This window comes from Castor canadensis, chromosome 15, assembly GCF_047511655.1.
Source record: "Castor canadensis chromosome 15, mCasCan1.hap1v2, whole genome shotgun sequence".
Taxonomy (NCBI): Eukaryota; Metazoa; Chordata; class Mammalia; order Rodentia; family Castoridae; genus Castor; species Castor canadensis.
The window spans coordinates 84044746-84057832 of NC_133400.1; the positions used below are offsets into that span (position 1 = coordinate 84044746).

General features: G+C 37.5%; 1 protein-coding gene across 18 annotated transcripts in view; it reads left to right on the forward strand.

Moving 5' to 3' along the window:
• Usp6nl (USP6 N-terminal like) overlaps positions 1–13087 on the forward strand; it is a 226794-nt gene that overhangs the window by 127017 nt on the left and 86690 nt on the right. The window contains exons 1-2 of one of the 18 annotated variants that reach the window (XM_074056672.1): positions 7656–8428; positions 8750–8822. The exons of 15 other annotated variants lie outside the window; for them this stretch is intronic. Coding sequence is in view for 1 of the 3 variants with exons in the window: in XM_074056656.1 (XP_073912757.1) it covers positions 8374–8428 (55 nt within the window). In the remaining 2 variants the exon portion in view is untranslated. Of the gene's footprint in view, positions 1–7652; positions 8429–8749; positions 8823–13087 lie in introns of those variants that run through there. 2 more of the 18 variants (XM_074056671.1, XM_074056656.1) reach the window with 2 other exon arrangements.

Consider the following 13087-nt stretch of genomic DNA (forward strand, 5'->3'; position numbering starts at 1 on the left):
CCTGCCCCCAAATGTGGGGATTACATTCATACCCAACAGTTAGTAATTATTTAAATATCGTTACATCACTTCATATCCTTTTCTCCATGAGTCATTTCACACATAAGTGGAGGAGTTACTAGTCTGATTTTGGGGGCTTTTGGAGTCAGTGGTGATACTATTTTTTTCTCCTTGATAAATGAGACCAAAGAAGACCCTAAGAGAACACATGCCCTGAGATAGGGAAGAGAGAGAAAGGAGGAACTAGGCCAGCCTTGCTCAGGTGCTTCTGTCAGACTCTTGACTTTCAAAGTCCTTCTGCCCCCTTGAAGGAGGAGGGAGGGGAATATGGGAAAGTTTCTGTGTGTTGCTCTAGTTGCAGGCCTTCCACATGGACTTGAAGTGGGATGGAAGCACATCCAATCAAGAGAATAGAACTTTTCTGTAAAGAGAGATTGAAAGTTCTGTAAGAAGAGTGGGAATAAGATAAAGGAGAAAGAGCCAGTAGATAAGTAGGTTGGAACACAAATATAGCTGACAAGTCACAGCTATCCATTTTCCAAGGGCCCCCTGCTTTGTGAAGGAGTTATAATCAGAATGAATGAATGAATAAACAAACAGATTATGTCTTCCCATGTCTGAATCTGAGTCAATAAAATTTTAAATGCCACATTGAAACAATTAAAAATTAAATAAATATGTAAGAGAAAACTAAGTATACTTTTGCAGTGAAGGTATACATGGAAAATAGCTGGTAATTTTAAGCATATTGACATATTGTGTACTTGGTTGAATTTTCTTTTTTTTTGGTACTGGGAGTTGAACCCAGGGCTGCTTGCATGCTAGGCAAATACTCAACCACTGAACTACATCCCCAGCTGAGGTTGAATAATTTCAAGAAACCTTTTTACCCTTTTAAGAAATATTTGATGAGCACCTAGCATGTGCTATGCACTGTGATAGATACTGGAGGATCTGAAACTAAGATGGATGAGGTGCTGTTCTTTTTTCTTGGGAATTACAGTTTAATAGGAGAGACATTTAAATACTTACATTCAATAAAATATTGTAGGTGCCAGATCTGGAAATTCAGTATATCAATAGTACTGACCAGTGTTAACTTTAGGGCAACGAGCAGGAGTAAGACAGAGTACCCTACAATTGAAATTTTGAGGGAATTGGAGAAAAAAAAATCTCTATTATAATGAGTCCTTATCAGCAATTGTTTCTAGAACTTGAAAAATTATATTTTTCTTTGTCTAGAAATTGTGACGCATGTAAGAATAGCCTGCCCAGAAATTGGTGTTAAAACTGTAACTTAGTTTTTTAGTTACAGAAATACTAAATTTATACCTGATTCTGAGTGCTGTATGTTAGGATATTGGTGTTTTTCCTGTTAAAGACCTTAAACAGTCTTACAAACAAAGCCAAACAACCTGCCAGTCATAAGCTGTTAACTTTCTTATCACTGAAGGAAGGGCAGGACATGAGAGTGATAGGGACTCTGAAAGGGCCACCAAGGAGGCAACTGTAAACTGATCAGAAGGGAAACCATTGAGCAGTAGCCTGACAAACACACTCACAAAGAAGGCCAGGAGATACAGGCTGCTGGCTCCTCTGGGTCACTGTGGGAAAAAAAAAGGGGAATTTGGTTACATTCCTCCCCAACTCCACTCGCTCTACTGGCTTAGCAGTTGGGCTTTTAATAGGAATTTGAAGACATATACTCTGCAAATTTAATGAAAAATTTCAAAGCTGTTAATTTAAAGCTTGATAAAGTGGAAATACTGATAATGCTGATGGTTACAGAAGTATTTTAAATGGAAAGGTATAAGTCGTGTGCTGGTAATGAAAAAGTATTGTAAAGCATTTAGGTTTATAGCTTTTGAGTGCTTTTATTGTATCAGATATTGCATATTAAGCTAGATCAATATGAAAATGTATGTGAAACTTCATGACTGTTTTGAAGTGTTTTGGAGAGGAAATGTGGTTATTTCTTCTGTGTAGCCCAGGCTGGCCTCAAACTTGTTATGTTCCTGTCTCAGCCTCCTGAGGGCTGGGATTATAGGCATTCAGCCTAGCTGTTTGTGCTATATTTATAATTGCTGCTTTGATTAGTATCTTTTGTTGCTGTTACTCCCAAAAGAACATAAGAGGGAAGAAAGTCAAATGATTTTCTAAGATTAATGTACTAATTGGGGAAGAAAGAAGGAACTGAATACTTGTTTGATGTTATGTACTTTTTGAAAAGACATTTGTTTAACATGGGGTTAACAGTTAGGAGAGATTGAAGAGGGGCTGGACACTGGATTATGGATACCCCCCAATGAAGGGGAGAGTAAATGGGTAGGAGGAGATTCTGGACCAGTTCTTCTCACAAAATCACCAGGTGATGCCCTGGCTTGGGGCATTCCAGGATGCCATTTCTGAATAAGCAGTCTTGGGGAGAGAGCAGGTATATGTAGCATTTATGTGCCCATATATCATTTCATCTTATAAAGAACCACCAATCAAAGTAAGTAGTACTACCAGTTCTCTTGCTGAGAACACTGTCTTTACTTGGTTTGTTTGTTTTCAGTTGTGCTTTGATGTTGATCTGCCCAACTCTGCCTGGGCATTCCGGCCTGGGATGTAGAGCATGGCAAAATACTGAAAATTTTAGTGCTGGTGCCTATTAAGATTTTAACATTTAAAAGAGTCTGCATTCTTAGAAGAAAATCTTTGCCAGCTATACATCTGACAGAGGATTAATAAATAGAATATACAGGGAGCTCAAAAAACTAAACTCCCCCCAAATCAATGACCCTATGAAGAAATGGGCAAATGAACTGAACAGAGCTTTTCAAAAGAAGAAATCCAAATGGCCAAAAAACACATGAAGAAATGCTCAACACCCCTGGCCATAAAGGAAATTCCACTTCACTCCTGCGAGAATGTTTATCATCATAACAGCAACAAGTATTGGCAAGGATGTGGGGAAAAGGAGCCCTCACACGCTATCGGTGGGAATGTAAATTAGCACAACCACTATGGGAAACAGTATGGAGGCTCCTCAAAAACCTAAAAGTAGAACAGCTATATGATCCAGCAATACCACTTCTAGGGTTATACCTAAAGGAGTGTAAGTCAGGATACAGTAGAGACACTTGCACACCCATGTTTATTGCAGCACTGTTCACAGTAACCAAGCTCTGGAAACAGACAAGATACCCCACAGCTCATGAATGGATTAAGAAAATTTGGTGTGATACACATACACACACACAATGAAGCCATAAGGAAGAATAAAATCATGTGGTTTGAAGGTAAATGGATGGAACTGGAGAGCATCATCTTAAGCAAAGTTAGCCAGGTTCAGAAAGTCAGAGGTCACATGTTTTCTCTTATGTGGAATATAGACCTAATCCAAATACAAGCAAGTCTTATGAAAAACAGGTCATGCCTAGGGGAGGTCACATATGAGAGAGGGAGGGTAAAAGAAGGAAGTTTAGAAGGTGAATGATTGATGTACTTGCTGTAGGAGAATGAATATATAATTTTTAAACCTGTTGAAATCACCATAAGAAGGGGGACTAAGGTAGAAAGGAGAAAAAAAAGAGATGAACAGGTTATAATACAAACGTATATACATACATATATATATATATGTATACACACACACACACGGAAATGTCACAAGGAAACTCCTTGCATAACTCTTTTTTTTTAACATGGAAAAATGTTTATATGTTAAGTAAAAAAGGGTCATAAAATTGTAGATACAGAAGAATAGCTACTATGTAAACACACCAAGAATCTATGCACAGAAAAGTGGAGGAGAGCATTTAACATCGAAAGATTGGCCAGGCGCCAGTGGCTGACGAGCCTGTAATCCTAGCTACTCAGAAGGCAGAGATCAGGAGGATCACAGTTTGAAGCCAGCCTGGGCAAACAGTCCGCAAGACCCTATCACACATACAAAAAAATTGGGTTTGTATAGTAGCTCAAGGTGAAGGCCCTGAGTTAAAGCCCCACTACCGAAGGAAAAAAAAAAAAAAAAAAAAGGAAAAGAAAAATTAACAGTGGTTGCATTTGGATAGCTAACTGATTCTTTCTAAAAGTCCCAATTTTCCTTAATAAGCAGTAATTATGATTAATAATTTTTTTTAAAAACCCCACTGGAGAGCTGGGAGTATAGTTCAAGTGGTAAAGCACTTGGGGCCTGGGTTCAATCCCCAGTACTGCAAAAATAAATAAAACCCACTGGACTGGGCATGGTGGTACATATCTATAATCCTGAGGCAGGAGGATTGTGAGTTTAAGGCCAACCTGGGCTACACAGTGAGACCCTGTCTCCATAAACAACAAAAACCCCACTAACTGGTGTTTGAGCCATGTCAGCTGTCACATAGAAAAACCAATTCTTCAAGAGGGTGAGCAGCTCTTCTCCCTGATACACTATCACCATATAACTATCATATAACTGCATGCTATCACCATGTAACTATCTTAAACAACAACAATAACAAATTTATGAAATCAGCGAACAGGAGGGCAGAACAGGTCCTGTCTGAGGGGTTGATACCAGTGGAAGGGGGGAGGATATGGGGAAAGGGTGTAGGAGGGTATATGGTGCAGATGCTATGTACACATGTTTGTAAATGGAAAAATTAGACCTGTTGAAACTATTCAAGGAATGAGAGGAGGGGGAATAAAGGAGAATTATGGAGAGGGTGAATTTAATTATGATAATATTTGACATATTGTAAAAACTTTTGTCAGTGTTACAATGTACTCCCAGCACAACGATAATAAAAATTTTTTTAAAAGTCTGCATTCTTGATATAGCTTCATGGTATAGTAAGGAAGAGATCACAAATAATTAAAATCATTACTTAGAGGCTTTGTTGATTTTGTTGGGAAGATGAGATAGAATAATGTCTCAAAGTATACAAATAACTAATTCATATCATTTCAGAAAAAGAGCAGTTGTTGTACAAATCCACTGAACTCAAATAAAAGCCGTCAGGAGGAACTAAAGCCAAAGCTGCTTCAGAGGCAGGCCATTCTGCTTTGTTAGGCTCAGGCGTCTCTCTAATGAGTGAGTCCCTCTGCTCTGGTTCTCAGGTACTGTTTTCTTCTCTGCGGCACTACCTTTTCTCTGCTTCCTGGTGCTTTCTGCCTCCTCAGTTTCATCTTGCCTTTGCCCATCATTGCCTGTTAAGCTCTTTTACCTCATGATTGATACTTCATCTTTATAACTCATTGCAAACTGGTTGATCCTGTTAGTTTCTCCTAATTCACTTTCCCAAAAGAGGATAGGTTGAATAAATGTTATGTTAATGCTTTAGGATATTTTATAGCTGTGAAAAAGATTGTGGTAGATTCATTCACTGGTATACTGGAGTCAGCTTGAACTCTGCATTCATTGCTATCACATTGGTAGTTTGGCCACCATAGTGGGAGAAATTTCAACATGGAAATCAGAAAATGCCACACTCCAGAGCTTACTGCCTCTGCTTCTTTTCACAAGTGGTTGGAAAATCTTTATTTGCATACTACTGGATAGAGGTATAGGTATGGATATGATATGCACAGTCTCTAAGATGTACTGTTAAGGTGAAAAGAGCAACATGTAGAATTATTTATTTTCTAATTCTGTGAATAGAAAAGGGAGATTAAATATATGTGTATAAAAACATGCTGGTTCTTGTATGTAGCATGGAGAATATTGATTCTAGAAAGGAGCTTAGGTTTGGAGTGAGTTGTATATGTGTGTACATATCTGGGTTCAGTTTTGAACACTAGTTCATTCTAAATCTTAATAGGCAATAAAGCTTACATAATTGTAGCGACATCAATATTGTTTACTTTCGTTTCAAATATTATGGTGAGGCATGTAGATAAGGAAATAGAACCTAATGTTGAAGGTGTTGAGGTCAAATGAATTCAGTTTTCTCACATGCAATCAAGGTCAATGCCATGCTGCTTTGTACTTCCTTTCATACATGGATTGTGGCTTTTCTTGCTCTGTTCTTTCCATGTTCTGAGATTGCCAGTCTTCCCTCGCCCTCTTTTTGCTGTCTTTATATATATATATATATATATATATATATATATATATACTGTGTTGCTAATAATATACATGATCTTGATGTTTCTTGTAATCTACTTGTGTCTTGAAGGCAACTTGTGTTCCCTACTCCAATGATAACTGGTTGCTCTCTAGGCATCTACACATTTGGCACCTAGAAATGTCTATGGTCTCCTGTGATTTCTTGGATCCTGAATTTGCATCTCTTTTTGATTTTGTTAAATTATTTTGGCACTTATTTAAAAAGGTAAGGAAGATTTTATTTAGGACTATTTTAACACATGTCAAAACCATTGCAATAGAGGAGAATCTAGATTGGGCTCATTTCCAAATGTAGCAAGGACTGGTGGAGATTTATAGCCAGTGAGTGGTGAGAGGGTGAAGAGGTTGTTTGTGGGTGGAAAATTATTAAGAGGAGACAGATATAACCAAGGTTCTTGCTTGAAGGCAGGCCAGGGTGATCAGATATCAAGGGTGAAAGATGAAATCTGACCAGTTATCAAGGGTGGTCTGATATCAAGAATGGGAGGATTCACACCAAACTGACTTAGGATTCTTGCCTCAACTATGCTAGGCAAGCCCAAAGACAGGACAGGCCCAAGGTCAAGGCTTCCTAGAGGAGAGGGCTCAAAGGAGCCAGACTAGATTTGGTCAGAAAGTGTTAATTCTTTTTGTTGCCTTTTTGGTTTTCTGTAGTCTATGCTCAGATTTTGTTCCCCCCAAAGAAGCATTACATAGGCAGCATACTTTTAATCCTTACATATTCATGCTGCTGAGGTAAATTGCCACAAACTTAATTACTTAAAGAGCACAAATGTATTCTCTTAGGGTTGTGGAGGTCAGAAGTCTGAAATTCCTTTTACCAAGCCAAAGCCAAGCTGTTAGAAGGGCTGATTCCTTCTGGAGCTCTAAGGAGAGAATCTGCTTTCTTACCTTTTCCAGCATCTGGAGGCCGCCTGCCTTCCTTGGCTGCTGTGCCATCCTTGCATCACTCTACCCTTTTGCTTCCATTGTCACATCTCCTTCTCCCTCCTTTGGCCTTCTTGCTTCCCATTCATAAGGATTTTTATGATTACATTGAAGCCACCTGTGTGACTCAGGATGCTCTTCCTATCTTAAGATCATTAATTTATTCCCATCTGCAAGTCCCTTTTGCCTCATGTGGCAATAGTCACAGGTTCCAGGGATTAGAATGAAGATGCCATTTCTTTGAGGAGGGCGTTTTTTTTTTTTCAGCTTACTAAATTGTCAGCTAATTGCTTTGTAATATCTAAAATGTGTATGTGGCATTAAATTCTAAGATCATGATATGTTTTTCTCAGAACTTTGAATATAGTGCCTTGTTATCATCTAGCTGATAAGAAGTTTAATTCCAGTTTGATTTTCATTCCTTAGCATATGACTTGACATTTTTCCCTTTCTCTACGTGTCTGAAATCTTTTGCTTTTGTTCAGAGTTACAAGTAGTTTAAGCAGAATGTACACTTAATTCACTAGTACTCAGTTAAGTATAATTAATGTTCATAGGTATACCTTTAACAGGGCTATTACTTCTGCAAAGTGGTTTCCAAATTATTTGTTTTCTACCCACATAAGGGAAACAATAATGAGAAGGAAAAAAATAAATGAAATAGAATAAAAATTTCATAGTGCCACCCTATAGCACTCATGCATATTCTTTCATGAAACATTTATTTCACTTTCAGGTGTGTAGTGTGTTAAAAATTACTAATGCTACTATTGTAGTATGTATGTGCTTACAGTATGAATCAGGAGCTGAAGTTTTCACATTAAAAATTACCACAAAAATTATGTTAAGATATAAAATGTAGTTGGAGAGAAAAGCATTTCTGCTTAGCTTTGGTTTAATAATTTAAATGAAAATTTCTTTTTTACTCCATGACAAGTTTTATTAAAAGTACTAAGAATGTGGCTACTTTTGAAGCACAAGAATAGCGCATGTTATAAAGCCGCTTGTTTAAAGCCCCTGTTTATTAGTAGATGGAATGCTGGCTGTAGGCTGGTGCGGCTCTAGTTGGGATCTAGCCTGAAAGACATGTTTTCACCCTCAACAAATACCATCTTTGTTCGAATGTCTATAGTCCATGTAACCACAGCGAGGACTTTTTTCCCCTGTAGAAAACAAATGAAATGCATCTCAGACTTTTTTTTTCTTATGCTTGTTTCACAAATAGTTTGAAGTAGGACCACTTCCCCTTTTCTGTTTCAGTTAATTTCAGAATGTGTGAGGCTTCACTTAACACTCTTGGTGTGCTTAGAGCCAAAGCACAGTAATGAACCTTGGAATAGATAGGTTTTTCTATGAGGACTGAAGCAGCTGTCATTTCCCAAGGCCAGAGGGCTTGTCTACCACAGGGTAAAGTACCTTTAAAGTTATTTTCTATATTTAACACTCATCTGACAAAGTATACGCTAGGAAAAAATGGTCTGCTGTCAATTTTGTTTTATTGGCTTGAGTTTAAAATTTAGTAACTGTGTGAATTTAGGGTTGATTTGGCAACATCAAATAGACTTTAGATACAATTCCTGTTTTTTTTAAAGAACATAATTCTGGAGGATACGTGACTCTTAAGTTTTGTGTGTGTGTAGGGGTGTTAAATGGAAATTAAGGTCTCAAAAATCTTACCAGTTTTTAAAATGCTTCTCATAACAGTGTAGTTGTCATTTTCTTCCATAGTTTGTGCCGAGAGGTATTTTCCTGAACCCTTGGGTATTAACATCTTGGTGAAGCAAGAAAGCTCATATTTAAAGTAGGTGTTCTACATATTTCTCTATATTTCTCTTTTATTTAAGAATAGAAACTTTTTCTTCAGCTACATTTATTGTAACAGTCATGTTGACTTACACTTTAATTACCATAATACTTTGGCAACAAAGAGTATTGTATTCCAAGCCAAGTGTTTCCAAATAAACTTTTATAAATTTTTATTTATAAAATTTGTCATGCAAATTTATGAATTTGTAAAGAATAGTGTGAATTATGGGATAATGCTCTGATTAAGTTTTTATTTAATGTAAGTACCAAGTGACATAGCTGTCATTGTTTAGTAGGTGCTTGGAACTTTGTATATACTTGTACGTAGACATAGAATAGCTGATGGTGGTGTTCGTGGTCAGTGTTTTAGAATAAACTCTTTGTTCTTATAGTGGGATTTCTAAATAAGAATGAAACTGAAGGAGGTATTCTAGTGTACTTCTAATAAGTTTCTCAAGTGCAGCTTAGACAGTATGAAACATAATTTAACTATAGTGAGTCCTGTATAAGGATACTTACTACTTCTCACTCTGTAGATGGTTGCCCTTCCATTGGAATTATTAAATATCTCTGAGTTCAGTATTAGGAAAAGTTAATATTTCTTTTAGTCTCTTAAAAGAAGCAGATGTGGCTATATTTATGAAATTTGTTTGATTTTAAATCCACTTTCTTTGGAAAATAGATTAATTAATATTATAAGATTTCTCCCCATTGAGAATATGAGGATAAAAAATTTCTCAGGACAGGTAGAAATTTAGAATTTACTTGTTCAAATAAAGGCCTGGTATAAAATACATTTCATGTAAACATTTATATATTGAATTTGGCCTAATCATCAAAGAAATTTATGTTTAGCAGCTGTGATCGTAGACCTGCAACTTTATTAAGTAGGCTGGATCCATGGTTTGAACTTAACTTCTATTTATTTATTTATTTGCTTTTCTTCCCCTTCTGTAGAAGCTTGAGTGTAATGTTTTAAAGCTGGATGGCAGAAGGGGAAAGAGAAATTGACAAAGACTCATAAGTCTAAAAGTAGAAAATGAATATGTGTATAACTGTTGATTATCTCAGACTTTTATATGAATTAGTTCATTCTGAAGATCTGAACATGTGGGCAGTTTTGCATTATATTGAACCATTCTATTTACTTATTCACACTTCCACCAAAAGATAGCATATCTTTTTATACTCTTAACATTTTATACTCCGAGAAAAGCAGTGACATCAATATTTCCTCTTCCAAAACAAACTTTAAAAATTTTACCTGTTCTCACTTTTCTGTATTTACTATTACAAACAAGCTTATGCTTGTGTGGTTATCTCACTGACACAAATCCCTAGAGGTGGTGTGTTGGGCAAAGGATATGCCTTTTTTTAAAAGTACTGGTATATATTATTGAATTACATTGCAGAAAGATTTTGTGCATTCATATCTTTATGCTCAATGTAAGGAACTGCAGTGTGGTCCTCCACACTGTTGTCAGCGAGTATTATCAAGGCCTGTTTGTGGTTGGTCTAAGATAGATGCGGAGTGATATCTTGAAACTTTCACTTTTTTTGGTGGTACTGGGGTTTGAACTCAGGGCCTCACACTTGAGCCACTCTGCCAGCCCACCTTTTAATTCTTTAGTTACTGATGAGGTTGATTTTTTTTAATTTAGATTTATACTTATCAGAACTATATTTAAAGTAAGAATTCAGAAGTCTGTAAGACTTGTTTAGAAAACAGCTCACTCCCACACTCCTCACTGCCCACTCTCTGGAAGTAAGTGCTGTCCACTACCCTGGCTGATTCTATTTACTTCCATATGCTAGGTAGCATGCCTCTAATGGCGCTTCCTGCTTCTTCAGGTGTCATGGGTTTCCTGCTCTGGAGAATGAGGAACTGGTCCTCCCCTACACTCTGCCTCTGCCACTCACATCCCTTTAACTCTTACTCCTGTGTTTTAACCCTATTCTTACCTCTCTTTCCTCAGAAACCACTGTTTCCTAGGTGTGTTAGCTTTCTGTCCCTATGACAAAATACCTAAGGTAAACAGCTCAAAAGGAAGAAAGATTTATTTGGCTTAGAGGTTTCAAATCCATCTGTGGCTGTCTCCATTGCTGTGGACCTGTGGCAAGGTAGAACATCATTGCAAAAGGGAGCAGTGGAGCAAAGGTACTCACCTGTGGTGGCAGGAAGCAGAGGGAAAGGGAGAAGGAGATAAAGAGCCTACAGGCAACATATCCTATGTCCTCTAACTCGGCCCCACATCCTAATAGTTCATTCAGCTATGATGGATTAGTGCATTGATGAGATTAGTGCCTCAGGACGCAATCACTTTTCAGTGGTGCCACCAGCTGGGAAACAAGCCTTCAACTCATGAACCTTTTGGGGACATTTCATAGCCAGACTATAACACTGGGACTTTGAGGTAGGAAGGTTCAAGAATCCCTAAGTTGTCATTTTAGTAGGGAAAAATGGATGTAAAAATGTTTTATCTGCCACCTTTAAGTAGGAGTCTTTTTTTTTTTTATGTTTTTAGTCATCATTTCGTAAAGTAGTTAAAGTTATGAACTATAGAGTTATGACTATCGGATTTGAACCTTAACTTTGCTTTTTACTAGCTTTGTGACTACAGACAGGTTGCTTAAAATCTCTAAACCTCATCTATCATTGGTGTAGGATTACTAATGCTACTTACCTTTTAGTGTTGTGAGAACTAAATGTGACAAGGCATGGTAAAGTGGTCAGTGTAGTATCTGCTGCCCAGCAGTTTCGTGCTCTCTGCAGGCACTTAGTAAGAACACAAAATACAGTTGCTGCAATTGTTATTCCTGTGAATTTCTTGCTCATGATGCTTGCCCAGTTTTCTATTGGAGTGAGGCCTTCCTCCTTTCTCCCTCCTTCTTCCTCTTCTCCTCCTCCTCCTCCTTCTTTCTTCCTTTTTTCTTCTCCTTCTCCTCCTCCTTTCTCCCTTCTTTGATGCCTTTTATCTTTTATACAATCTATGATTGGTCCTTTATCTTTATTATTTACGATACAAGGATTAAACCCAGAGCCCTGTGTTTGTTAGACAAGTGCTCTACCACTTGAGCTACGCTCCTGGCCAGGTCTTTTAGATTTACTTGTGATACGTGGGATATATAAGCATATCCATGCTATTTATTGCATGTTATGACCTCTACTTGTTATAAGATTTGTGCTTTTGAAAGACCTGGTATTAATGAGGAAGGAGGGTGTGTGTGTTTGTGTACATGTTATAAAACTGGAGGCATGAGGACAGCTATGAAGTTCTTGTAGTCTTTGAGGCAACTTATAAAGGAACCTGAAAGGTTAAATGAAGATATGATTATTTTCATCATGTAACATAAAATTTTTTATAACTCAAAGTTTTTTGTGCTAGTTTATTTTGCAGAAGAATCATATTAATTTTTAAAAGCCCCTTTGAATGGTCTTCTCATCCATCCAAGGGGATTTCATCTGAAAACTTAAAAGGTTCCATTTCAGTTTATACTTCAGTTCCTAGTACTGTGAAATTTTAGATCCAAAATTGACTCTTTTTTTAAATTCACATGTGCATACAATGTTTGGGTCATTTCTCCCCCCTGCCCCCACCCCCACCCTTACCCCCCACTCGCCCCCTCCCTCTCCCCCCCAGACCCTCACTACCCGGCAGAAACTATCTTGCCCTTATCTCTAATTTTGTTGTAGAGAGAGTATAAGCAATAATAGGAAGGACCAAGGGTTTATTGGTAGTTGAGATAAGGATAGCCATACAGGGAGTTGACTCACATTGATTTCCTGTGCATGTGTGTTACCTTCTAGGTTAATTCTTTTGATCTAACCTTTTCTCTAGTTCCTCGTCCCCTTCTCCTATTGGCCTCAGTTGCTTTAAAGTATCTTGCTTTAGTTTCTTTGCGTTGAGGGCAACAAATGCTATCTGGTTTTTAGGTGTCTTACCTATCTTCACCCCTCCCTTGTGTGCTCTCGCTTTCATCATGTGCTTAAAGTCCAATCCCCTTGTTGTATTTGTCCTTGATCTAATGTCCGCATATGAGGGAGAACATACGATTTTTGGTCTTTTGGGCTAGGTTAAACTCACTCAGGATGATGTTCTCCAATTCCATCCATTTATCAGCAAATAATAACATTTTGTTCTTCTTCATGGCTGCATAAAATTCCATTGTGTATAAATACCACATTTTCTTAATCCATTCATCAGTAGTGGGGCATCTTGGCTGTTTCCATAACTTGGCTATTGTGAATAGTGCCACAAT